Consider the following 22,383-nt stretch of genomic DNA (forward strand, 5'->3'; position numbering starts at 1 on the left):
GCCCTTTCAATAATGCATTCTAAGCCTCACGTCAAAGTGGCCATCATCGCCCGCATAACCCGCGAATTAGGTTCTAGAACATTGTTAGCCGGCGGGAATTCCGACATGCCAATACGAGTCTCCTACCTTTACGTTCCGACCGACGAAGCTCGGTTATTTCCTCCTCGTTGCCCTTGTTGTCGATAGTGTCGGTCTCACGCTGTCGCGTGATCTCAATACCGCCCTGTCGCTCCAATCGCAACAATCTCGTTTCCTCCTCCAGATCGCGAATGTAATCGGCGACATCATGCTCACTGTGTCGCGGGCGCATCAGAACCAATGAGTGGTCGTGATGGTGTCTGGGCTCAATGCGCTCATCGATATAGCCGCGAGGCTCGATCAAGCGGACTGGAGACGACACGCGACGACGCCCATGGACAGACACTGAGCGTGGGCGGGAGATGGCTCGAAATCGTGGTCGCTCAATGGAGCGCTCTGTGATCTCCTCGTACTCAACATCTCCGCGGCGCGAAGGGGATGCCTCCACAATGAACGTTTCATGGCTGCGGCGTGGCGAAGGGGCATCAACCAGCAAGGTCTCGGTGGTCCTTCGCTCGCGAGGATATTCTCGAACAGGGGACCGTGGCACACGAATGTACTCAGCTGATTCGCAAGTCAATTTGGGGTAGTCTCTAGAAAAGAGAGCAAAGCGACAACTCACTCTCCGTGTGTGCGGGCCGCCTGAACTCGCGACTGAGGCTGATCACTTCGTCAATTTGCTCCTTTGACAAGGCTTTCTGGATCACAATCGTTTCGTCCTAAGCAGGGTCAGGGCTCTGGACGAGGGAAGAGAGACAAAAAGACAGTCTCCGTATGACGGATAAATGCGTACCTCTTCCTTGAATGGATATCCCAGATCCAGAATGGCATGGATATGCACAAACCGGCGCGGGATACGAGTCTTGCCTCTACGCGGGTACGGCTTCTCCTCATGTGTCCTCTCACGATAATGAGCACCGCCGCTCGAGCGGCGTCGATCTCGGAACTCTCTAAACTCCTCATCGCCGTATTCATCCGGCTCGGCAATCCGGATGTCCTCATAGATCTCCCGTTCACGATACCGCCCCGGCGACGGGCGCGGGGGCGGCGGCACGCGGGGCACGCGGGGTGCTCGATCGCGAGCTTCATAGCCCTCCATCTTGCGACGTGGGATGCGATCAAAGGTGTCGAGGGACGACTGCCGTCTTATTAAACGGGGCGGAGCAAACGAGGGACTGCCGTCGCGGCGGCGGCGACGGTCATGCGCCACCAGGGGACCTGATGGATGAGACAGGTGGTCGTCTTCATAGTGGCGGCCTGGAGCGCGTGCAGGAGGGCCATATCGGTCCTCTTCGTGCAGACGGAATTCGAAGCGCTCGTCTTCGGCGCGGCGGGGTCGTTCGGCGACGGGAGGACCGCGCGAGTACCGATCGTAGCGGTCGCGGGGGTCGAGAGTGCCTGTCGACGAGCGATAGTCATCGTAGCGGGACATGGCGATGTCGAAGGATAGGAGAGAAGGGAGTAAACAAAAAACTGCCTTGGGAGGGGATCGGGTGCGAACCGTGGATGACAAGGGCGGCTGACTCGCCGAGCCGTGGATGGTGGGGGGAAAGAAGTACGGAGAGTGACGAGTGACGAAGGGATTCGAGGAGGGCGAGGGTGAGTGAAAACGGAGCGAGAGGCTGACTCGAGGATGAAGAAAAGTCAGTGGACAAGATGCAAATGTGCCTTGCAAGCGAAATATCAACGGGATGATCGAGGCAGGCAGAAGCGGAGTGATGATGACATGATTGGGGGAATCCGTGACTGAGCGACTTCAACAGTACAGATGTATGTATGTACATATACCGTAGTGACTATCTACATACAGTAGTCTGTACATTGTACCTGCACGCCGCATTATGATTGGGTCGCGGCCTCGGGTACATGGCGCTACTGTGTGCCACCGTGCCTAATGTAGGTACACGCTGGCCCGCTCCTACAGCTCCAGATTGTTCATGTCGCCCTCCAGACTCAGCAGCCCAAGGGCCAAATATGCCCGATCTGGCCCCTGGACAGCCACAAACTGCCGGTCATCATTGGGTTGGGTGCCCTCATAACCATGATCTCGCTTCAGAACGTCGAGCGGCTACAGAGAAGACATAGGTTAACTGTGGTCACCCGTGGCAAGGCAGATTTGCCTAGGCAACACTTCACTTACATGAATGGCACGAATCCGATCAATCTCAAATGATCGTTCATAAGGCGGACCTCGGCCATGCTTGGCCGCTACGATCCAGGCCTTTTCACAGCCACCAGCGATAGCGTCGGAAGTTTTCCACCCGGTCAAACGGGAGATATCTTTCAACTTTGCAATGGTCCAGCCACGTTGCGCAGGATCCACATACTGCACTGCAGCAAAAAAGATCGGCAACGTCATCTCCGTCAGGCAAGACCCAAGGGTCGGGCTGAGACCGCCGGCCGCTAGGTTGTAGCGCTGCGGGTAATAAATGCCGGCCATGATCCTGCCAACGCTCTGTGCATATTCTGCAGTCGTAGAGGCCGCCACCCCGGCAGCCATCATCATGGCTGGAGGCATAGAAGGGTGGAGCCGGTGGAGCAAGATCCGGCCCGCATAGTAGATTCCCCAAACCACCGCGATCGTGTTCGTGCGGTACTGGAGGGCAGGTCCGAAAGGTGTTGAGATAGTGGGCGTCACGTCGGCGGGCAACGGCTGGAAGTCTCGCCCCAAAGCCTTTGCAAAAGTGTCCATTGCGATGAGGATCTCTTCCCATTCGCGTTCCGCCTCGCCATATGAAACGTCCTCGCTCCCGTCATCTTCCTCGGACGATTCGCGCTGCTCGCGGCGAGTCTCGTCGAACCCTGATGGAAGGCGTACCGGGCCCTGGGGCGGTATCATTCCGTACATTGGAGGGGCATCTGGTGGTGGAGGGCCTTGGCCCGGTGGGCGTGTTCTTGATGAGTCGGAGGAAGAGCCGGGCCCAGATCCGTTTTTTATGCTAGAAGCAGAGGAGCCGGCAGGAGGACCTGGTGGTCCTGGTGGTCCTGGTGGCCCCGAAGATCTTGGACCTCCAGATCCAGATGGCCCCGCGCCGCCAGCGAAGCGAGCCATGAATTTGAACATGCCAGGATTGGGTCTCCACTCCGTCCCAGTGGCACGGTATGCTTTCAATTTTCGTTTGCGGTCTCGGTATCCGAAATCCGATACGCGTGCGAGAAGAAGCCAGAGATGATCAGCAGAGCCGTAGATGGCATCCAAACGCCCAATGCCGGCTCGTGGTGGACACTGGCTTCGAAGATCAAAGGGCATGCTAGGTTGTCATCGGGTTAGATGCGATCATAAAGACCGGGGCATTTGACCTACAATAGTTTGTCCCCACTGATAAGGCTATGGAACAAGTCGTGCTTGCTGAACCACCAGTAGAGATCACACTGAATTCGGAAATTCTCAATATCCTTCCGCGTGAAGTGCCTCTTATGGGGTTTAGTGTATGTGTCTTCAACACGACCAAAGTCGTCGTAGTTGACCCCTCGCCCCATGATAGAGCTAATGAGTCCTGCATCGACGGTGCTCTCTTTCTCAGCAAAGGGATCATCCTCAGACACATCGCTGCCAAAGGCAGGGTAGTACACCGATTGGTCTAGCCATCCCATTTCGCGTCGCTGCTCATCAACTCGGCGTCGGTGGGCACGAAGATCTCGGGTCGTGCCCGCAAAGTCAACCTCTCGAATCAACTGGGCCGCACCAGCAACATGACTATTCCATTTGGAATGGTCAGCAGAAATCACTTCGTAGTACGCTAGAAGTTCTGTGGCAGCCAGGGTCCCAATCTGTTTGCGCCGAGTTGGAAGGCCTACTGCTTTGCCAATTCGTTTGAGTGCGTAGTGATAGTGCTTCAAAGACACAGTGGTGGGAACGCCCTGCAGGTTTGCAATTTGTAAACTGCTAACTGCAAGAATCGCTTGAAGAAGGGCGGGATGCTCCAAGGCTTTGAGGGGCAGAGTGTAGGTCCAGAGGCCTTGTTGTGCTGATGGGACCTTCGCGCCTAGAACAATCGAGGGATCGGTCTGGTGCCGTTCGAATATCGACAAGGATGGGCCTGTTGAATGGATGAAATGGGCGAAAATGCGAGCGGTCTTCGGGTTGTTGAGGGGAGTCGATCCCAACGAGGGAGAATAGTTGGCCAGGACGTTAGGCTCGTTCAAGTAAGTGGTGAATGACCGAAGCCGACGGTCATCTCGGTTAGCAGAAGTCATGATTAGGTTTAATTGATTGAAGCCTTCCGTTTGAGATTGGTCTGCCATCTCCTCGTCTGAATCCACATCGTAGTAGTCTTCAGCTTCATCTTCCACGTATATGATTTGGGCTTGAGACTGGGGGACAAACTGCCCGGGCAAGCCAAATTGGGGAGATAGATGGTCGGGCTCCTGTGGATAATGATGATATATGGTGCCTGGAGCCTGAAAGGACTACCAGAATACTCAGTGTCACAAATTGCGTAAAATCATGAGGGTAAAATAACTGAGGGTAAAATAACATACCCGCGGGAGTGGTGTGTGCATATAATAAGCATCGCCGGGCTTCTCATTATATACCGTTGTCGTAGATACCGAGGAATGGCCCTGTCCTGGGATATTCGCTCGATCGGAGGCCGGCTTTGTATATTGAGTACTTGAATTGGAAACACTTAATCCAGACTGTGGGTGGCGTAGCTCCGAGTAGTCGAGTGCGGCTGATTGCACAACCCTCCCCCTCTTTGACTCTGTCGGCCATGAGGGCGGAGGTGCTTGCACCGGTGGTGCGGGATAATAAAATTGAGGCGCATTGATAGTTTGGGAAAACTCCGATGGACCAGCACCAGACTGTTCCTGGGAAGGATGTACCACAGGGGAGCCTTCTACAGGGCGCGGGGCCAGCATGGGATGCTGCGCAGCTGCAGCGGCCTGTTGAGCTGGGAGGGGGGCGAAGTCATTGTACAGAGGCACTCTCATATGCTCTTGTCGCATCTGCGCGTCCGGCACTTGGAGCGAAGCAGGAAGCCCAAAGATTCCGAGTGGGTTCTTGAAAATAACTCGTTGGGCATAGCCCTCGCAGATACGTTTGGACTTGACACAGTTGTTGCATATTGGCTTCTCCTCGCCGCATTTAATGCGACGTTTTCTACAAGCTATGAGTAGAGTCAACGAATGCTTCTTTCTTCGAACAATGAGATTCTCTTCTGATCGCAACGTACTTAAGCAGCCCGTCTTTGTCCGCTTCTTGGGGGCTCTGCGCGAGAATGTATTTCTTGCCACTGGCGCTTGGGCGGAGGCATGGTCGTCGGAACCGCCAGCAGCTGGCTCCTGGAACTGGTCGGCCATGAGGGGTGAGACAGTCGCGCGATCTCGGACTAGGGCAATTGGCAGCTGGCAGCCTCGACTGGAGACATGGTGGGGCAGGAAGAAGAAGGAAATGCTGGGGGCTGAGATGAGGGTGGGTTTAAGGCTTGGTTATCGAGGCTGACTCCACAAACCGGCAAAGCTGCCCAGCATTGTAGATCACCCGCGATCACCCAGGTGTGACAGGTCTGTCATGCGTTGTTTTCTGTCGTGTATCTTACTTCTATTTCTCATGATCCTGGCTGTATCCCATCCACTGTAGCTTTCTGAATTTCGAGCTCTATTTCAAGGTTTTCCTTTTGGTTGTCGCACTGGCGTTCGAGCAATATCAATCTAGCCCGGGAAATACGAGCTGACAGGAGACTAGCCCGCTTCTCTACCACGCGAGATAGCTGGATCTTCGAACAAGAATACTAAGCGTATACAAGCCTCGGGTGCTGCCCATAGGCGGCAGGGCAGAGCTAGCTGAAGAGACTGCTGCATCATATCCAACATTTACCTAGGTAACATCGCAGGACGATAGGTGTCAAATCGTGGATTGTGGCTCTTAACTCCTGGTGATATAATATTGGGATAGAGAACATTTATAAATATCTCCCTCTATAGCAAATTGAGACTAACAAACGAAAGACTGGTTGAAATCGGGCTGAACTTCAACTGCCGAAGAAAAGGGAAGCATTCATCTCGTCACACAATTACCAAAATTACCACCGCGGAGACGGAAATTTTGCCCGCAACTTTTTTTTTCTGCGCGCTCAGTTTGACATCTCAATCCCCCCAAACCGTTGTGTTGGCGTTTGGGATCAGCCATTCTCGCCCAGTACATACGTTGACGACATCCTCCAGCTTTGGCCCTGACCATGTTTGCCGTCCCAGGATGGTCGGTCTCGAGCTCTGCGCTCAAGCAGCAGACCGAGTCGACCGCGCAGACCGAAAATAAGGCCAAAGACGGCCCGACCCCCAATGCGAAGAACAACAAGCGAAAGCGCGGAAATGACAAGATTACCTCGGGCAATGTCAATGAGATGTATCGCAAGCATATCGAGGGTTACACCGCCCCCAAGCCCTGGCAACGCGGCGGAGACGATGCGGCGAAGCCGGGAAAGAAGCAGAAGGAGAAGCAGAAGCAGGAGAAAAAGGAGGCACCTGCTGTGGTGAACAATGATGCCGCAAAGGATGCCAATGTCTCGGCGGGCCAAGAGGATGGGAAGAGTCCAAACAAGAAGCAGAAAAAGAACAAGAACAAGGACAAGGAGAGTCAGTCCGATAAAGGCGAGAAGAATACTGCGGCTTCTGCCTCTGCTGATGCGAAACCCTCTGCTGTGGACTCGCTTGCCCCCGCTCCACCAACTACCAACGCGACTCTTACTCCCCTCCAGCAGGCGATGCGCCAGAAGCTGATCTCGTCTCGGTTCCGCCATCTGAACGAAACCCTGTATACAACAGACTCCTCCAAGGCCCTCGAGCTGTTCAACAGCAATCCAGAACTGTTCAACGAATATCACGCCGGATTCTCACGCCAAGTGAAGGAGTCCTGGCCATCAAACCCGGTGGATGGGTATATTCAGACCATTCGCCGTCGCGGCGCGGTCCCCATCCCGAAGAAAGGCAACAAGCCCGCACCGAACAAGCCGCTGCCCCTTCCTCGTCGCCCGAATGGAGCATGCACTATTGCCGACTTGGGCTGTGGTGATGGCCAACTTGCGCGCTCGCTGACCCCTTCAGCGAAGAAGTTGAACCTGAAGCTGAACAGCTATGATCTCCAGTCCCCAGACCCATTGATCACCAAGGCTGATATCTCCAACCTACCGGTTGAAGACGGCTCCGCGGATGTAGCCATCTTCTGTTTGAGTCTGATGGGTACCAACTGGGTCTCGTTTGTTGAGGAGGCATGGCGCGTGCTGCGCAGTGACGGCAAGGGCGAGTGCTGGGTCAGCGAAGTCAAGAGCCGATTCGGCAAGGTGACGCGCAAGAAGGCGCAGATTGGAGCTCAGAAGCCCGTCAGCAAGGCTGAGAAGAAGAAGCAAAAGAAGAAGGGCGGTGCCGCAGATGACGCCGACTCGGATGTGGATGATGCAGAGATCTACGCCGAGGATGCTCGTCCCGCCAACAACAATGACGAGACGGATATTTCATCCTTTGTTGAGGTCTTCAGGACTCGGGGCTTCGTGCTTCGGACCGAGTCGTTGGACAAGTCCAACAAGATGTTTGTGAAGATGGAGTTCGTCAAGGCGGGTGGTGCCCCGACCAAGGGCAAGTATGCCTCGGCCGCGGCTCCTGCGCCTGGGGGCAAGAAGCGGTTTGTCGAGCGCAAGGCGGATGCGGACAGTGGCATGTCGCCTGAACAGGAAGCTCAAGTGCTCAAGCCCTGTGTGTATAAAATCCGGTAGTCGTTGTGATGACTGTCAAAAGGAGTTATATTGTAGCAAATGCCATCTACGCTGCGAGCATCCCATCTACGCTATGAGCATGACAGCTGCGAGTATGGTAGCTACGCGCATAACAGCTACGAGTATATCACGTTCCACCTATATACCCCGCTCTATATATCAAATCTAGCCGGCGTACAGCTGCAGATTTGTATACCCGAATCTCCGAAGTCTCTGATCGGCTGTTCGATGCCGAATCACTGGCGAAATAGGCGCATTCTGTGACAACCGGGTCTTTGATAGCTCTGGCAGAGATGATTTTGAACAAGTCTTAACCATAGCTTGCGTGGACGGGGTTTTCCTCCTGTATTCTAAGTTTATGGTCATATACGCATTTTCATTAGATGATAGACCTATTGGTGGTAGCCAAACATAGAGTCGAAGTCAACAGCCCCGAGTCCAGGAGTATCTGAGTGAAGCGGCATGACGAAGATGTAGAGATACCGTGGACGTAAAATTAGATGACCCAACCTATTATAACTTAGGCTAGAATTGAACTCGATTGAAACCGTGTAGAATATGATGTAGGAATACATGTAGGTACACGGTCTAAAGCATATTACACGTAAGGCACAGCTACATAAGTTGTTGAAGTAGTATAGGAATCAATTAGTAGAGATTCGCTACGTCAGCTGGACCAGATCTCCCACCTGTAACAGTACAGCCATCAATCTCTGCGCTCCATATCTAGACTGCGGGCGTCAGGTTCATACTCTGAAGAGCATTGGTAGCCTGAGGCCCTACTAGGTCAGCTCCTGTATTATATTATGGTAAATCCTAAGAAGCCTGATATGCTTCTTATGCCTGGGACACTGATCTCTCCTCAGGTCAATGAGATAGACTTATCTCGAAACCTATTTCTAAGGGATATTGGGGGTGGGCGTAAGCTTACTGTCTCCAGTGACCTAGACACACAAGAAGGACTAGAGCTCTGCCTACTTCTCTACAATCTCTCACGACCAACCGATACTTTCCACCTGACCCGCTCTATCTATATTAGATACACCTCTATACCAAACGAGCAGGCCGAGCTTATTCCGAAGCTGCAGGGAGAGGAAAGACGGAGAATAAAGAGACTAGCAAAGAGATAGGGGCGAAAGAGAGAATAGAAGGTCGGAGGGAAGGGGAAAAAAGAAAACGCAAGGAATGAGAACATGTATGATAAAGCAGCTACTACAGTATCATTCATGCGTATCACCGGGTCCGTAGATAGGAGCCTCAGCTGTTCCATCACGCCGGTCATGGCTAGGTAGAGATCATCAAACACGAAAATCACATTGGCAGCTCTACGTGTTGGACTATAGCATTACTTTTATAATGCAACCATCATGAATCAATGAGAGCCACTGGGCTCCTTTATCAAGATTAATCCTCCAAAGCGCTAATCATTCATTGGTTCCCACCCAGCTGTGCCACAGCCCGGCCCATCTCCTCGTCGCTGTAGATGCGGAATCCCTTCTCCTTGGTCACGCTCGCCAACTGCACGTTCTTCGCATCCAGCTTCTCTTCCATCACTTGTTTGAGCGTCTTGAGCACCAGTGTCTCGGCCTCGGCCAGCGTCAAAGAACGATGGTATTCATTCTGCAGCTCCGCCTGCGCACCCTCGCTTCCCGATCCGATGGCCTTGGCGTCGTAGCGGTAGAATGTACCCGAAGGCTCGGCGTGATATCTTCAAGGAGAAGGATTCCAGTAAGCGTTGTGTGCATGGTTGTAACCCGTTGTTTGCTGATCACTTACAGCTGCGGCCCGTCTTCGTCATATCCGGCAATTAACAATGCCACACCAAACGGTCTACTCATCACGCTTTCCTCATCGTCGCCGCTCTCTCCAAACCGGAGAGCCAAGTCGCAAATCGCCTGTGTGGTACTTTCAACGCGAAGCGGCTCGGCGTAGTGGAAGGCATGGTTCTGACATTCGACCCGGGCGTGCTCGACCAGGTTCCGGGCATCGGCTTGCAGGCCGGACATGGCACAGCCAATGTGCTGGTCAATCTCGACAATCTTCTCAACGGATGAGGCTTCGAGCAGGGTGGATGTGACGCGCTTCTCGACACCGAGGATGACACCCTCCGATGTTGCGACCTAGGATAGCGTAAGCAGGGAGCGGGAGGAGGACATGGAAAGCGAGGTAAGATGGAGCGGAACACGAGGCTCTATGGAAGCTCCATATCCGCTCGTCCCCATCATGAAGGAAAGGGAGATAGCATTGTGGTTGGACATACACCGATCGCCGTAGAACCTAGTTTGATAGCTTCAAGAGAGTATTCGACCTGGAATAGTCGACCTTCTGGGGAGAAGGTGCTGGAAGGGTGCAGTGTTAGATGGGGAGCTTCAATATTACCGGTGGGAGACACCGATTCCGGGATGCGTACTTGATTCCACGGTCTGTCCGGCAGCTGTTAGCGATCCCGCAGCGTGGTCAGACTGTGACGGAGCTTACCATATTCCGATCGTGCAATGAACATATTGGACTGTTTGGAGCGAAACGAGGAGTTGGAGTGTCAGAAGTAGGGTCGGGGGAGCCTGGAGCAGTGGAAAGGGTGGGATGGATGTCGGGCGAGGAGCAATGGATAAGGACGGAGCTCATCGAGGTGGGAAGCTCTACGCAAGTCGTGAGGTGCCTGGCTGCCTGCCTGAGGCCGTAAGGCATCAACAGCTGCCCAATGGTGTCGCAGGTGGATTGTTTGCATTGCGTCTCAATTGCCTTCAGAGGCTCGCATGGACTGTTCTTCAGCATCATCTGGATTCTATGCTACCTATGACCTTCCCTGCACCCTGCCGGGAGTATGTCCGCCCATGACCGTCGCGCCAGCTACATGAACGCTCCACGACCCCGCGTTGTCTCCAATCGCGTCGATGCCGACAGACCTAGTCGCGGCGCCGCCTCGCCGCTGCACGCCGACAACATGGATCCTTTGCGCACGAGCGCATCCAGCCAGAGGCATAGAATGTCTCGAGACCAGAAGAGCATGTCAGAGAAACGTACCGAGCGCACTGTGATCACAACAAAGGAAAAGGCCGCACGGAGGAATCCCGTCAAGGAGCCCGTTGGCGCGACCAACCGTGGCGAGAGAGACAAGTCAAGAACAAAACAGCCAGGCCAGGTGGATGACGCGAGTTCCGATCCTCGAAGAAAGGAGTACGACGTAGCGGAAGGTCAGTAGTCGCATCCGAAGTCGCGTTGCAGTCCGCAGGATATCTGTGTTGAGCAGTTAGCATTGACAATATTTCTTCACAGCACCATGGGATCCACAAGCCTCATTAATTCCTCACTCGACCGCACCACTCGCATGTCGAGTATCTGTTCCTCCACCCGCTTCAACAGCTCCGCAGTCACTTTACCACCGACCATTCCGAGACCTGTCGTCTGATGCACAGGAAGCCGCGATCCTGGAAGATCTCCTCTTTGTTTTCATGGGCTTTGAAGGCCAGTACGTCTACTACGACGTCTCGTATGACCCGTCTGTTGAGAAAGACCGCCTGACGGGGCCCACGTTCCAATTGGCACCCGGGCTAGACCCGACGTTGCGAGATCTTACACAGTCTATGTTGAAGATGGCGACACATTATAGTGCCATGGAGGCATTTGTGGAATTTCAGAGTCGGGCAGAGTATGGAGCTGTCAGCCATGCACTCTGCGCATCCATTCGCAAGCTTCTCAAGGATTACTTGATTCTTATCGCCCAACTAGAGGGCCAGCTACTGAACAACCCCACATTTACCCTACACCAGCTTCATCTACACACAATGCCTACCGGCCAGTGTCTCGCACAGCTATATTCTCTTGGCCAGGAACTTCTCCGGCGCAATGGTCTCCTGGATCAAGATCTGGACGAGTCAATTGACGATTTTGACGATGTCGACAACATTCTCGAGCAGCTCAAGGAAGGTGGCGATTTAGTCCCGGGTGCTATGGCCAGCAAGAAGATTTGCAAGGGAGGTAATGTCCTGCGGTTACTTACGGAGCGCTTGGCTACATTCTCGGGTGACCCAACCACAAAGACACTGATTCAGACATTGTTGCGAGACGCCAGTCGCCCGTACATGAACATGCTGAATGAGTGGCTCCATCACGGAGGCATCAAAGATCCCCATGCAGAATTCCTCGTCAAGGAGCAGAAGTGGATCAAGCGGGAAAAGCTCGAGGAAGACTATACCGACGAGTACTGGGAAAAGCGCTACACGATTCGTGACAACGAAGTGCCGCCGCAGCTCGACGCTGTCCGTGACAAGGTCCTCCTCGCCGGCAAGTATCTCAATGTAGTACGAGAATGCGGCGGAGTTGATGTCAGCAAAGCTGTCAAGGATGTGCCCAAGACACTTGACGACCCGCGATTCCTGGACAATGTCAATGCCGCTTACACCTACGCCAATGCCTCTTTATTGAACCTCCTCCTCACCAAGAACTCTCTCACTACCCGGTTTCGGTCCCTCAAGCACTACTTTTTCCTCGACCGCTCTGACTTCTTCTCCTATTTCCTCGAACTGAGTGCCTCTGAGTTGCGCAAGCATGCGCGAATTGTCAACGAAGGCAAGCTTCAGTCGCTACTGGATTTAGTGCTTCGCCAACCTGGCAGCATTGCTGCGCAGGACCCATTCAAAGAGGATGTCAAAGTGCGTATGAACAAGATCGGACTCACGAAATGGCTGATGCAGGTCGTGAGCGTCTCCGGTATCGACCAAGATCACCCGGAGGCAGCACTCGAGAGGCAGCAGACCTCGAGTGCCCAAGCCGATGAAGACGAGAAGAACATTATAGGATTCGATGCACTGGAGCTGGATTACTCGGTGCCCTTCCCACTCTCGCTCGTCATCAGCCGCAAAACGGTCCTCAGGTACCAGCTCATCTTCCGACACCTTCTGTCGTTGCGTCACCTGGAAACGATGCTAGTGACATCGTGGGAAGATCAGAATAAGGTCCCCGGGTGGCGACACAAGTCCTCCGATCGTAGATTGGAGATCTGGAAGAGGCGTGCGTGGAATCTGCGCGCGAAGATGCTTGTCTTCGTCCAGCAGCTTTTGTATTTCTGCACCGCCGAAGTGATCGAGCCAAACTGGGTGGGCCTGATGGACCGCGTCAACGGAGCCGATGCCAACGGGTCCGAGGTGACCGTGAATGGTACGAAGCAGGTCAATCGTACGGTTGACGAGCTGATGCAGGATCATGTTGATTTCCTAGACACGTGTCTCAAAGAATGCATGCTCACCCAGGCCAAGCTGTTGAAGGTATGCGAAAGACCCCACTTCCACGGCCATGCTAACGCCTCATCTGCCCAGATTCATTCGAAGTTGATGACCTGTTGTACCATGTTTGCACAATGGACTGCAGGGACACTGGCGCGGATCCTAGTCCAGGCCGACCCGGATCTAGCCGGGGAGAAAGCGGCAGGCGCCGAGAATAAGCCTTATGATCCGAACCGGATCCTCAAACTAGAGGATACGCTCAAGCGATATGAAGACCACTTCAGCCGCCATCTGCGGATCCTGATGGACAGGTGTGTTGGCACACGGCTAGATATTCGAAAGCGAGAATTGCGCGCTAATCTGGCCCCAGTTTGAATTATTTCGCTGCCACCGAGAGTGTTGTTTTGCTGAAGCTTGCCCACTCGCTGAGTGCGATCAGCAAAGAAGACTGAAGAATGACGACAGCCGCCACTTCATTTCGCTTGCTCTTCGACGACGAATCAGGAGATCCAGGTGCCCGACTGGAGCTTGCCATTGATTCGAGCTTGCCGAAGCAGGCAGTTATGCACGATCCCACTCCCGGATGCCGATGGTTTAGTTACATCCGGGGAGTCAACGGGCCAATCCACCTAGCATCCATCCCAGACACGCCCCGAAATCCGTCCCTGAGACCGGTGAACCCATCACATCATCCCACATCGAGTCATCGAATCGGCGCGGTGGGGCCAGCGGTGGATCTCGAACGCCTGGTTGATAAGATAGAGACAGCTATGGAAGAAAATCACGAACGTCCAGACACCACACCTTGGCTAGAATGTAGCAAGTCTCGATGTAGTCTCGTGTCGGCGGTAACTGCTAGGAACCGAAGATGCATAGAAATGGAGAACGTAGACTCACATCGGCATCCAGCGACCAGATCGACCACAGCGCCCCCAACTCCGCCTCGAAGACGAGTCGGAGCTTTGCCAGCACGTCAGCGCCGACTCCGCAACTTTCTGTTATTTATCTCGCGCACCTCCCCGACCCGGAAATCCAACCTCTCCCACCCCTCAAGCCGGGACAACCTCCCCTTCCAAGAGCCACACACAACCCGGCGCAATGTCGCTCGCGTCGCTCGCCCAGTCTCTCGCCTCCTTCCTGCGCACGCTGCGCCTCCCAGCCTCCCAACAAGACCGCCTGAGCCCCGCGCTCGGCACGGCGGCCTGCCTCGGCACCGCGACCTTCCTCCTCCCCGCCGTGTACCGCGACTACATCACCTTCCGAGACTACGGGCCCGGCGGACTGCCGAACAACCTGGTCGGATGGCTGACCGTGCGTATGCTCTTCCAGCCCTTTGCGCGGGAGATGCTCAGCACGGAGGAGTACGTGAAACGCATTGACGGCGCGGAGGGCCATGGGAGGGGCGACGATGGGTACTTGACGCTCTCGCCGGAGCAGCTGGCCTCGCGAGCGGCGGCGGGGAGACCGCTGGTTGGGCCGCACGTTGTGCCGCAGCGACAGTTGACGCAGATTCCCGAGGATGGAATCAAGCAGGTGGGTTGTTCTGTTTCTTTGCGTTGCACTTTCCCGCCTACATTTCCATTCTTGTATTGAATCTAGGAGGCGTTGCCGCTACAAAGTCTGGTCTACTCGCCAGCGCTGGCTCTGGCTCTGGCTCTAGATCCTTCCGCCTAGTGGCATGCAGCGTCAGACATGGCCATCTGCTAACCCTTCACCGCAGAAACTCCATGCAACATTCCAATCCTTTGGCCTGCGGAACCACCACCTCGTGAAATTCGAGCGCTCGAATCTCGAGAAACACGCCGACGGACTCTTCCTCGCCGACCACCTCCCGGCCACCGATCTAGCCCAGCAAATGCACGGCGAAGTCGCGCACCTGCACTCCGGCAACGACTTCTCCGCACACGTCGTTCTGGCACCGGCCGATTGTGAGTTCCCCTCGCTCCCGCGGACATGGAACCTATCCGTCCGGTTCCGTGGCGTCCGATCCGGAGCTGCGATCTAATCTCCCATCCCAGGCAAAAAAGTCATCGAGGCGGGCTGGGGCCAGCGCCACGGGTTCTCGGGGACGTCAGCGATGACTTTCCTCAGTTTTGGCACTCTGCCCGATATCCCGACAGAGTACATCCTCATCTATGCACCGCGCACCGAGGAAGAGATCCAGACGGTCATGCAGATTGTCTCTGCGAGCGTGCAGTTCATGACTGGCTGCGAGGACGTTCGGTGAGTCACTCTGGTTGGTTGAACAGGAACGACATGAAAAAGTAAGGGGATGCTTCACTGGTAACAGCTGGCGATGGTGCCGGTTTCAGGTTGCCGGTTAGAGGATGGTTGGTGTTGCCTGGTCTGGCTCTGGGTGCATTTTGCTTGGGTCTGGTTTTCTTGTTTACATATACCCCACTCAATGAAAGCGAATGGTTTTATTTGGATTCTCTCGTGACAGCGGGTGGTCGAGAAAGTCGAATATTGCAGGGAGTTGGTAGGTCTGGTTCAAGTCCTTATCTTTGTGAGATGGCAAACGTCGGATGCATGAACTTGGGCAACCCGACTGGATCAAGTTATAGATCGGGTGAGTACTATATAGTTTTAGATGAGCGTACATAACCTGATTTAACTTGCACTCTGCCTCGAACCCGTCGGTGCTCAAGCTGACCAAGTACATTACCCTGTTCCATTCATAGATAACTAGGCCATGGATGTCCCTGGGGACCAAACAGAGTAATAGACACCGAGTCTGCGTGTATTCTGGTATGACAATCACTCTAGGCAAAATAATTGAGTCGATATTATGTGGTAGGTATAACAAGCAAATATACTCAACCCTCATTTTCGACTGAGATGTTTCACCCTCTGGATCACGCGTAGCTGCCTGCTTTCCTAGCTGGATGTGTGTGTCAATATATTCTGAGTCTACATACTCGAAGTCGGCGACGATCACTTCAAACGTGCCAATTCACCCACAGAAAACCTAGGAACCTCAATACCTATAGCCATCTTGCAATCATAGACAGAGTGCACCAATCAGCGCCATAGATTGAACAGACGATCAAGTATGCAGTCATCCGCATGGCCCAAGTCCGGATCTACTCCGTGCAGGCCGAGCGAGCCTATTGTAGGTAAGGTACCTACTTACAGCGCGGTACTTCCTCGAAGGACTAGCAAGTCTCGGGCGTGCAGAAATAGTCTCCCGCAACATCCCTGTAGCCACAGGGCTAATGCATAGCAGTTAATGCCGTAAGACTCGATCCAGACTGTCGGGTCCGCAGACCTCGAAGTGGGCGCCCTCGTTCGAAGTCTTCAGGGTGGATTGTGGCGACCGACGACGATACGTATGTACCTAGCCATAACGCAGGGAAATGATTGGGTTCAGTGTTGCTTCAAGGTTAGTGACTCGGTGACTGGCGGGGGTCGTGGAGGGGGCCTCGTATTAGGACCAATCTCTTGTGCTTTGTTGCTGTGGGCGCGAAGAAGGCTTGTAAGAACTCATAGGCCTTTCGGGGTCCTAGGGCATAGACTTGGTGGATCTGGATAGATGTATATGTTGGATATAGGTCGTGGGGATGGCTATGGGTAAGTATTCGCTGCAGGGGCCGTCACGAGAGGAATTTCCTTGGGGTGGATGTAAGCCCGGATAATAATGTATAATCATCCTGATCTCAGGCCAATTGTATGGTAGTCCTCGTTTCAGGTTTGGGAGCCCGAAGCTTTCTACCGCATGTTGATCATTGATCATTGCAAGCATACGTACCTCCCCTATTTCCGCACCGCAGTGGAGTCCGAGTCAAGTAGGAAATGCAAAGACGGCGACGGGCGACGGGATCAGGAGAAAGCACGGAGAAGTAACACGACGCAAGACGTCTCATCCTCCTACTCGATTCGGCGGGCTCAACAGTAGATCGGCTCCCAGCCCACTTTCGATAGTGGACCAAGGGGGGCTGGGCGGTGACCCGAGGGAGTGGCACGCTAGGGCTTTCTGTTGATGGTAGCATTAGTCCCACGTATGTGGCACGGGTGGGTTGGGTGGATAACCAGACACACCAGCAAGGAAACGCAAGTGCAACTGGTGCTGCTCATCAAGTAGTAACCATTCTTGTCTAGGCGCTTATGTATCATCGCACGGAAGGAATCGACGGCGCAGGGCGGAAACGTGGCGGGATCCTGCTTTTCCCGAAGCGTGCAGCGGGCCGGTGCGCTGGAGATTCGAGAACATAGATCCTTTCACTCTCCTCCCTGTTCGCTGCTCGCCCATTTTCAGGTCGCAGAATCTCGTAGTTCCAGGGGGCTATTTGGCTTAGTTCCGATCGTTAGTGGCTGGGTTCCCGGACTCGAACACCTAGCTGGAAACGGGATACGTACTGTTTCGGAAGTCTGGCTGGTGATACTTTCGGGTACAGCAATGAACCCTGTGTGGGAAATAGTAAGAAGCAGAGACGAAAAGACTGACCGAGAGTCTTCAATTGGGAACCGCATTCCCAATCGCCATGCGGATACACTGTCAAGAGTCCTCCCGACACGAGGCGTTGTCCGTGAACCGAGACTAACGGGCCCAGCCGCCCTCGTACCCGATAAATCACATATAGTAGTCGAGGGCCTGTCTTCCCGAGCATTGAACCATGGCGCTGGGTTCCACGCCAACGGCTGTTCATGGTCCTCCCCGGATGCCAAACATCCTTGTCGAGTACGCCGCAGACCCGACGCATTGGATGCTTTTCTCCCCTCCTTCGGGAGGGGGCCGGCCCATTGCCCCATGCGACGTGCATGAACGTCTTGCGCACGATGCCGAATCTGTCATGTACGCCAGAGTCGTCGGGTTTTCTCGTGACTCACGCTCGGGATAATAAATAGAAAAGGCCACATAGCGCTCAGCTTGAGGGGCGCAGGCACACTTGCGAACCTAAAAAGGAGGCAGGGCCACATCACCACATTATCACCTCTTGCCATGGAGAGCCCCCTCTTTCACCCCCAGTCCACTTGGTTGTAATCCCGCTGTGCACTCATCTGGTCACTGTGATACTGAGACGGGGGTAAATTGCCCACACCCCTGGGATTGCTCTGCGTCGCATGTGGCCGTCATGGTCGGAACGGTGGAACCCGATCCTTGGGATTCGTCTCACGTTCTCCTGTCGGAGAATTGCGCCAGGTTGATCAATAGTTACCATTCGTGTGCGCAGATGTGTGTAAACATACGTATATAGCCCGTTTGGAAATTTCAAGGCAGTTTCATGGCATCCCGAGGGACTGGAAGTGGACACCCCAAAAGGAAGAACCCACACCTCCACGACAGCCTGAATTTCTCGGAATGGATATCTTTTCCGCCTCGGCCTTTCCCAACATTACTCTGGGAATCGTCGCATGCTGCTCGAAGGCTTCTTCAGCAGAAGGGTGGGCGAGCTGAATGCAGATCAAGATCCTCCAGTAGGCGGCCATTTGGTCGGTTTCCTTGCTTTTTCCTGAGATCCGAGGCAGGAACCATCCCGGAAGCAAATCTGCATTAGTCTGCTCGCGCATTACCACCCTGGCTATCCCCGGCCGCGGGACAAGCGGTGTGAGGAAGGAAATGAATCAATCCACCTAGAAGAGTCCCGAGGGAACGGGGCCCAACGAGGATTGTTGTTGATCATGACCCAGCCAACCCCACTCCAGTTGGGGTGGGAGTTTGCCATCGTGAGACCCAGCTGAACAAGCCACTTGGCGCCGGAGCACTGTATGCATATTGGCTGCCGGGGGTCGGGGCCACTTCGGCGTGGGTGATTTTGTTGGAAACCTACCACCGAGTCACCGGTCTAATTGCTGTTTTTTTTTTTTGGTTTGACTTGACAGCGGGAGCAGACGAAGATCTCTTTCCGTGCCTTTGGAATCCGCTATGCAGGGCTTTCGTCCGGCCTGCGTGCAGCAAGGGCCGGTCCAAATTCTAACCAAGCCCTGAAACGTCAGTTTCGACACGAGTAGATTTCCCTTTCTTTTCTTTTCCTTTCTTTTACCTTTCCTCCTCCGCGTGTTGTCCGTTTCGTATGTCTCCGATGGGCTCTGCCTCCGTGATTCCGACTTGCCCAGGCTCCATGTGAACTGACCGAGTTTCTCTTTCTTTGCTGTCTTTTCCAAATTTCTGTTTTCCAGTCCGGGTGCGCTGCGGCGGATTTGGCTCGGTTTCTATTACATCATTTGCCCTGCTGCGAAACTGAGTCCATAGAAAGCAAGATAGACGGGCCAACAACTGGAAGACCATGAATAATAAATGGTCACTCGGTGATGAATTTCGGCAGACTGGCGCCTCAGCCGCTGGACGTCATCGTACCTCAGCTATCAGAGCCAGCCACAAATGCAAGCGTTACGATGGGGCTGTGGATGTGCAGTCGCAGCGGCGAGTCTGAGTTTCGCTTGATCCACACTGTCGGGCGCTCTTGGACCATCGAGGGAGAGTAAGTCGTATGCGAGTCCGCCAACTGTGCATTAGCTGACGGCAGGGCCACCTACATAGTCTCAAGGTTCGTTAGCTTAGCCTTAAAGAGAAGGACGCAACCGAGTCTATCCTGATACTTGGTAAACCTGGAGGTGCCAGCGTTGTCCGCGAACCACTCCTCGGTTATTGAACCGACCCGCCCTCGTTTTCACGTTTCGTGCTTGGCTCGATGTACGATCCATCGCCCTTATAGGAGTAGTAGGGGTGATTCCTCACGCATACCCAAATTGAGCAGTAGATCACCACGGTCAGGGATGAGATCAAGGGCGTCGGAGGATTCTCAGGGACCACATGAACGTTTCGGAGCAGACTAAAGAAAGAGACCGCGTTGGTCGTACCCGGTCGTCGCCCGCAAAGGGCCCCATCCGAAGCTGAGCACGCAGCTTTCCAGGTCCAGTTTGGGCTGTCACCAGAGATTTTCTGCACGTCCGAGAGACGATGTGTTCCAGAAGTCTTTCGAGAAGGCGTCCGTTGAATTTGACGGACCAGGTCGCGCTGCCATTCGTACCCATCAGTACGTACCTTGTATGACTGGTGCCCCTCATACAGCCTTTGACAGGCACGCACGAAGCGTGGTTGAGTCTCCAGCCGCCATCCAGTCCGAGGGAGCCGTTGCCGCCGACATCGTCCCCCAGCGGCACCCGATCGCGTCCATGCAAAATCACAGCACTTTAATTTCCTCTTCCCCTCCGGTACTATAAGCAGATGCTCCTCCTTGGCCCGGAGAATTCAGCCCCGCCCTCGGACAATCCGGTCATCACGCGTTCCATATACCCAGCTGAGGCTTCCCTCTCGATCCGACAGTCGCATAAAACGAGCCAGGATTACAATGACGTACTGACATACCATTTGCTGTTCATTCTTCCCTCCCCGAATGGATCGAGAAGACTAACTGTTGCTCTCTGATCTTCAAAGGAGCCCGGATTCCCAAACGGTAGAGCTGGACCGTGAATTCCTCGATACGGTCACGGTCCAAGGCCGTGAGTATCAGAAATACGCAATCGACCACCGCATATATTTCGGCCCAGTCGACGATGTAGGATGTCGAACATCCCTGCAACGTCTCTGTTCACTGACAGCCCAAACAGGAAGAAGCGCAACGGCTTGATGAACAACAACGAGTCTTTCAACGAATTTTCGACGACCGATTGATCTTCCCACCCATTCGACGACTGCGAAGAGTGCTGGACTGTGGCCACGGAGCGGCATCGTGGGCCCTGGAAGTTGCTGAACGTCACCCGGACTGCGAGGTGGGATGCTCTCTCGACTTGAGAGTCCGTCGTCACTAATCATTCTTGTTGTCCAAGGTCATTGGCGTAGATATTGCCCCGCACATGACTCCGGACGACCTGCCTGAGAACTTGTGGCTTCAGGTGAGTGCTCATCTCCCATCACGTCTCCAGTGTGACATGGTGAGGGAGGGGCGTGGCAGCCCACCCCGACTCATCACACAACGGTCACCTCAAGTCCAATCACTTGGCAACGTCGCCGTAATAGTCGGTTTGGTTTGCAGTAGTGTAGCCCTGGGGCAGACGGTCGCTGACAGAACCATGTGCAGGTGGACGACCTCAACCGAACATTCACCTTCCCCCCGAACCACTTCGACCTTGTCCACTCTCGACTCCTCGCGACCGGCATCCACCGTGCTCGATGGCCATCTTACATTCGCGACATCGTCAGGTACGAACATTCCCAAGCCAAGCGGCTTCATGGCTGCCGCCAGTCCAGAATGGTCGCCCCTTCCATCCAAGCATTCCAGTACTAATGCCTGAATTCTCTTCTCAAGGGTGTTAAAGCCGGGAGGATGGGTCCAGATGGTCGAAATATACTTCAATGTGCAATCTGACAACGGCTCGATCACCGATGCACATGCTCTGCGAAGATGGAGCACGCAATACATGCGTGCCCTGGAGGACAGAAAGGACCTCCGTATAGGATCCAGATTGCGCAACCTGTTCACGGGTTCGGGCTTGGTGGAAGTTGACACGAAGATGATCCCACTTCCTCTGTCAGCCTGGTCGACCGGTGAGATCGTGCTGCACTTTTGATTTCCATGGTATGAGGAACCGGCCTGACACACTGCAGACCCGAGGATGCGAGCCATCGGGCAGTCCAACAGCGAGAACATGCAGCAACTCCTTCGATCTTTGGCGCTTTATCCTCTGACCCAGCGATTGCACATGTCAGCGGAGAGCTTCGACTCGCTAGTGGAGCAAGCCCAAGCGGAGGCGAGAAACCACTCCCTCAAAGCATATTTCCCTTTGTAAGTACAGCCACACATGAAGATTGTACGCCCAGCCTCTGACCAGACAGATACGTCTGCATTGGCCGAAAGGAGCGATAAAGAGACCCGGCCCAAACCATTCAAATGACCATCTGCCGAGAATGGTCTGGTATAGCTGATCGAAAGGGGGATTCGACGATGGTATTGGTCATTCTCGGACACATCGTCATGGGCTTTCGTGTTCCAGTATAGTGTCTCGCATTTTCACCCGGATGTCCATGTCGAATTAGCCAAAGCCGGTTAGTCAAACAAATTTTCTTGATCGCTTCTATACTTCCCTGGTCCCTAACTGTATCTTTCCGCTCTCCAATTGGGGGTTTTCTTATCGCCCTGGATTCCCGATGAGACAAGGGAAACGAAGCCGAGAGATTGATTCGTGACAGGGCAGGATGGTCGCACAAAGTGACGCTCGAGCTGGCTGGCATGACTCACGGGCGCGAGTTGTAATCGACTCACGGGAGACTGGATAAGGTGCAGGGGTTGCAGGCTGTAATTGAGCTCTGAGACCGAGAGAGGTCATTGCGTGTCAGATCGTCACGACCGAGTGAGGTTCCGAGCGGATCGGGAGGATCACGACGCAGATCTGAGGGCCACGCTCCGCTATTATCTTGGTGCGGCGTCGCAGAAAGC

The 22,383-nt window shown here is 54.2% G+C and overlaps 7 protein-coding genes across 7 annotated transcripts; 4 read left to right on the forward strand and 3 right to left on the reverse strand.

Annotated features, from left to right (window-relative positions):
• Positions 1–26: 26 nt before the first annotated feature.
• On the reverse strand, positions 27–1,510 carry N7459_009038 (uncharacterized protein; the record flags this gene model as incomplete). Its single annotated transcript, XM_056948206.1, has 4 exons — positions 27–73; positions 127–642; positions 701–797; positions 872–1,510. The coding sequence occupies 4 exons, from the start codon at positions 1,508–1,510 to the stop codon at positions 27–29; spliced, it is 1,299 nt and encodes a 432-aa protein (XP_056795431.1).
• Positions 1,511–1,996: 486 nt separating this feature from the next.
• On the reverse strand, positions 1,997–5,379 carry N7459_009039 (uncharacterized protein; the record flags this gene model as incomplete). Its single annotated transcript, XM_056948207.1, has 5 exons — positions 1,997–2,146; positions 2,219–3,329; positions 3,383–4,488; positions 4,561–5,186; positions 5,253–5,379. The coding sequence occupies 5 exons, from the start codon at positions 5,377–5,379 to the stop codon at positions 1,997–1,999; spliced, it is 3,120 nt and encodes a 1,039-aa protein (XP_056795432.1).
• An 878-nt stretch (positions 5,380–6,257) lies between these two features.
• Positions 6,258–7,787, forward strand: N7459_009040 (25S rRNA (adenine645-N1)-methyltransferase; the record flags this gene model as incomplete). Its single annotated transcript, XM_056948208.1, has 1 exon — positions 6,258–7,787. One exon carries the CDS (start codon positions 6,258–6,260, stop codon positions 7,785–7,787), a length of 1,530 nt encoding a protein of 509 aa, XP_056795433.1.
• Positions 7,788–9,215: 1,428 nt separating this feature from the next.
• On the reverse strand, positions 9,216–10,290 carry pup2 (proteasome core particle subunit alpha 5; the record flags this gene model as incomplete). Its single annotated transcript, XM_056948209.1, has 5 exons — positions 9,216–9,495; positions 9,564–9,907; positions 10,048–10,126; positions 10,198–10,210; positions 10,266–10,290. 5 exons carry the CDS (start codon positions 10,288–10,290, stop codon positions 9,216–9,218), a joined length of 741 nt encoding a protein of 246 aa, XP_056795434.1.
• A 321-nt stretch (positions 10,291–10,611) lies between these two features.
• On the forward strand, positions 10,612–13,384 carry N7459_009042 (gamma-tubulin-complex subunit SPC97; the record flags this gene model as incomplete). Its single annotated transcript, XM_056948210.1, has 2 exons — positions 10,612–10,981; positions 11,124–13,384. 2 exons carry the CDS (start codon positions 10,612–10,614, stop codon positions 13,382–13,384), a joined length of 2,631 nt encoding a protein of 876 aa, XP_056795435.1.
• Positions 13,385–14,107: 723 nt separating this feature from the next.
• N7459_009043 (uncharacterized protein) lies at positions 14,108–15,236 on the forward strand (the record flags this gene model as incomplete). The annotated part of the gene is made up of 3 exons (XM_056948211.1): positions 14,108–14,542; positions 14,670–14,937; positions 15,028–15,236. 3 exons carry the CDS (start codon positions 14,108–14,110, stop codon positions 15,234–15,236), a joined length of 912 nt encoding a protein of 303 aa, XP_056795436.1.
• A 5,062-nt stretch (positions 15,237–20,298) lies between these two features.
• N7459_009044 (class I SAM-dependent methyltransferase) lies at positions 20,299–21,813 on the forward strand (the record flags this gene model as incomplete). Its single annotated transcript, XM_056948212.1, has 8 exons — positions 20,299–20,303; positions 20,385–20,505; positions 20,558–20,719; positions 20,777–20,842; positions 21,028–21,144; positions 21,266–21,494; positions 21,555–21,732; positions 21,783–21,813. The coding sequence occupies 8 exons, from the start codon at positions 20,299–20,301 to the stop codon at positions 21,811–21,813; spliced, it is 909 nt and encodes a 302-aa protein (XP_056795437.1).
• Positions 21,814–22,383: the final 570 nt, after the last annotated feature.

The sequence above is a fragment of the Penicillium hispanicum genome (genome assembly GCF_028827665.1).
Source record: "Penicillium hispanicum strain IBT 35686 chromosome Unknown utg000008l_segment0_segment0, whole genome shotgun sequence".
Lineage (NCBI taxonomy): Eukaryota > Fungi > Ascomycota > Eurotiomycetes > Eurotiales > Aspergillaceae > Penicillium > Penicillium hispanicum.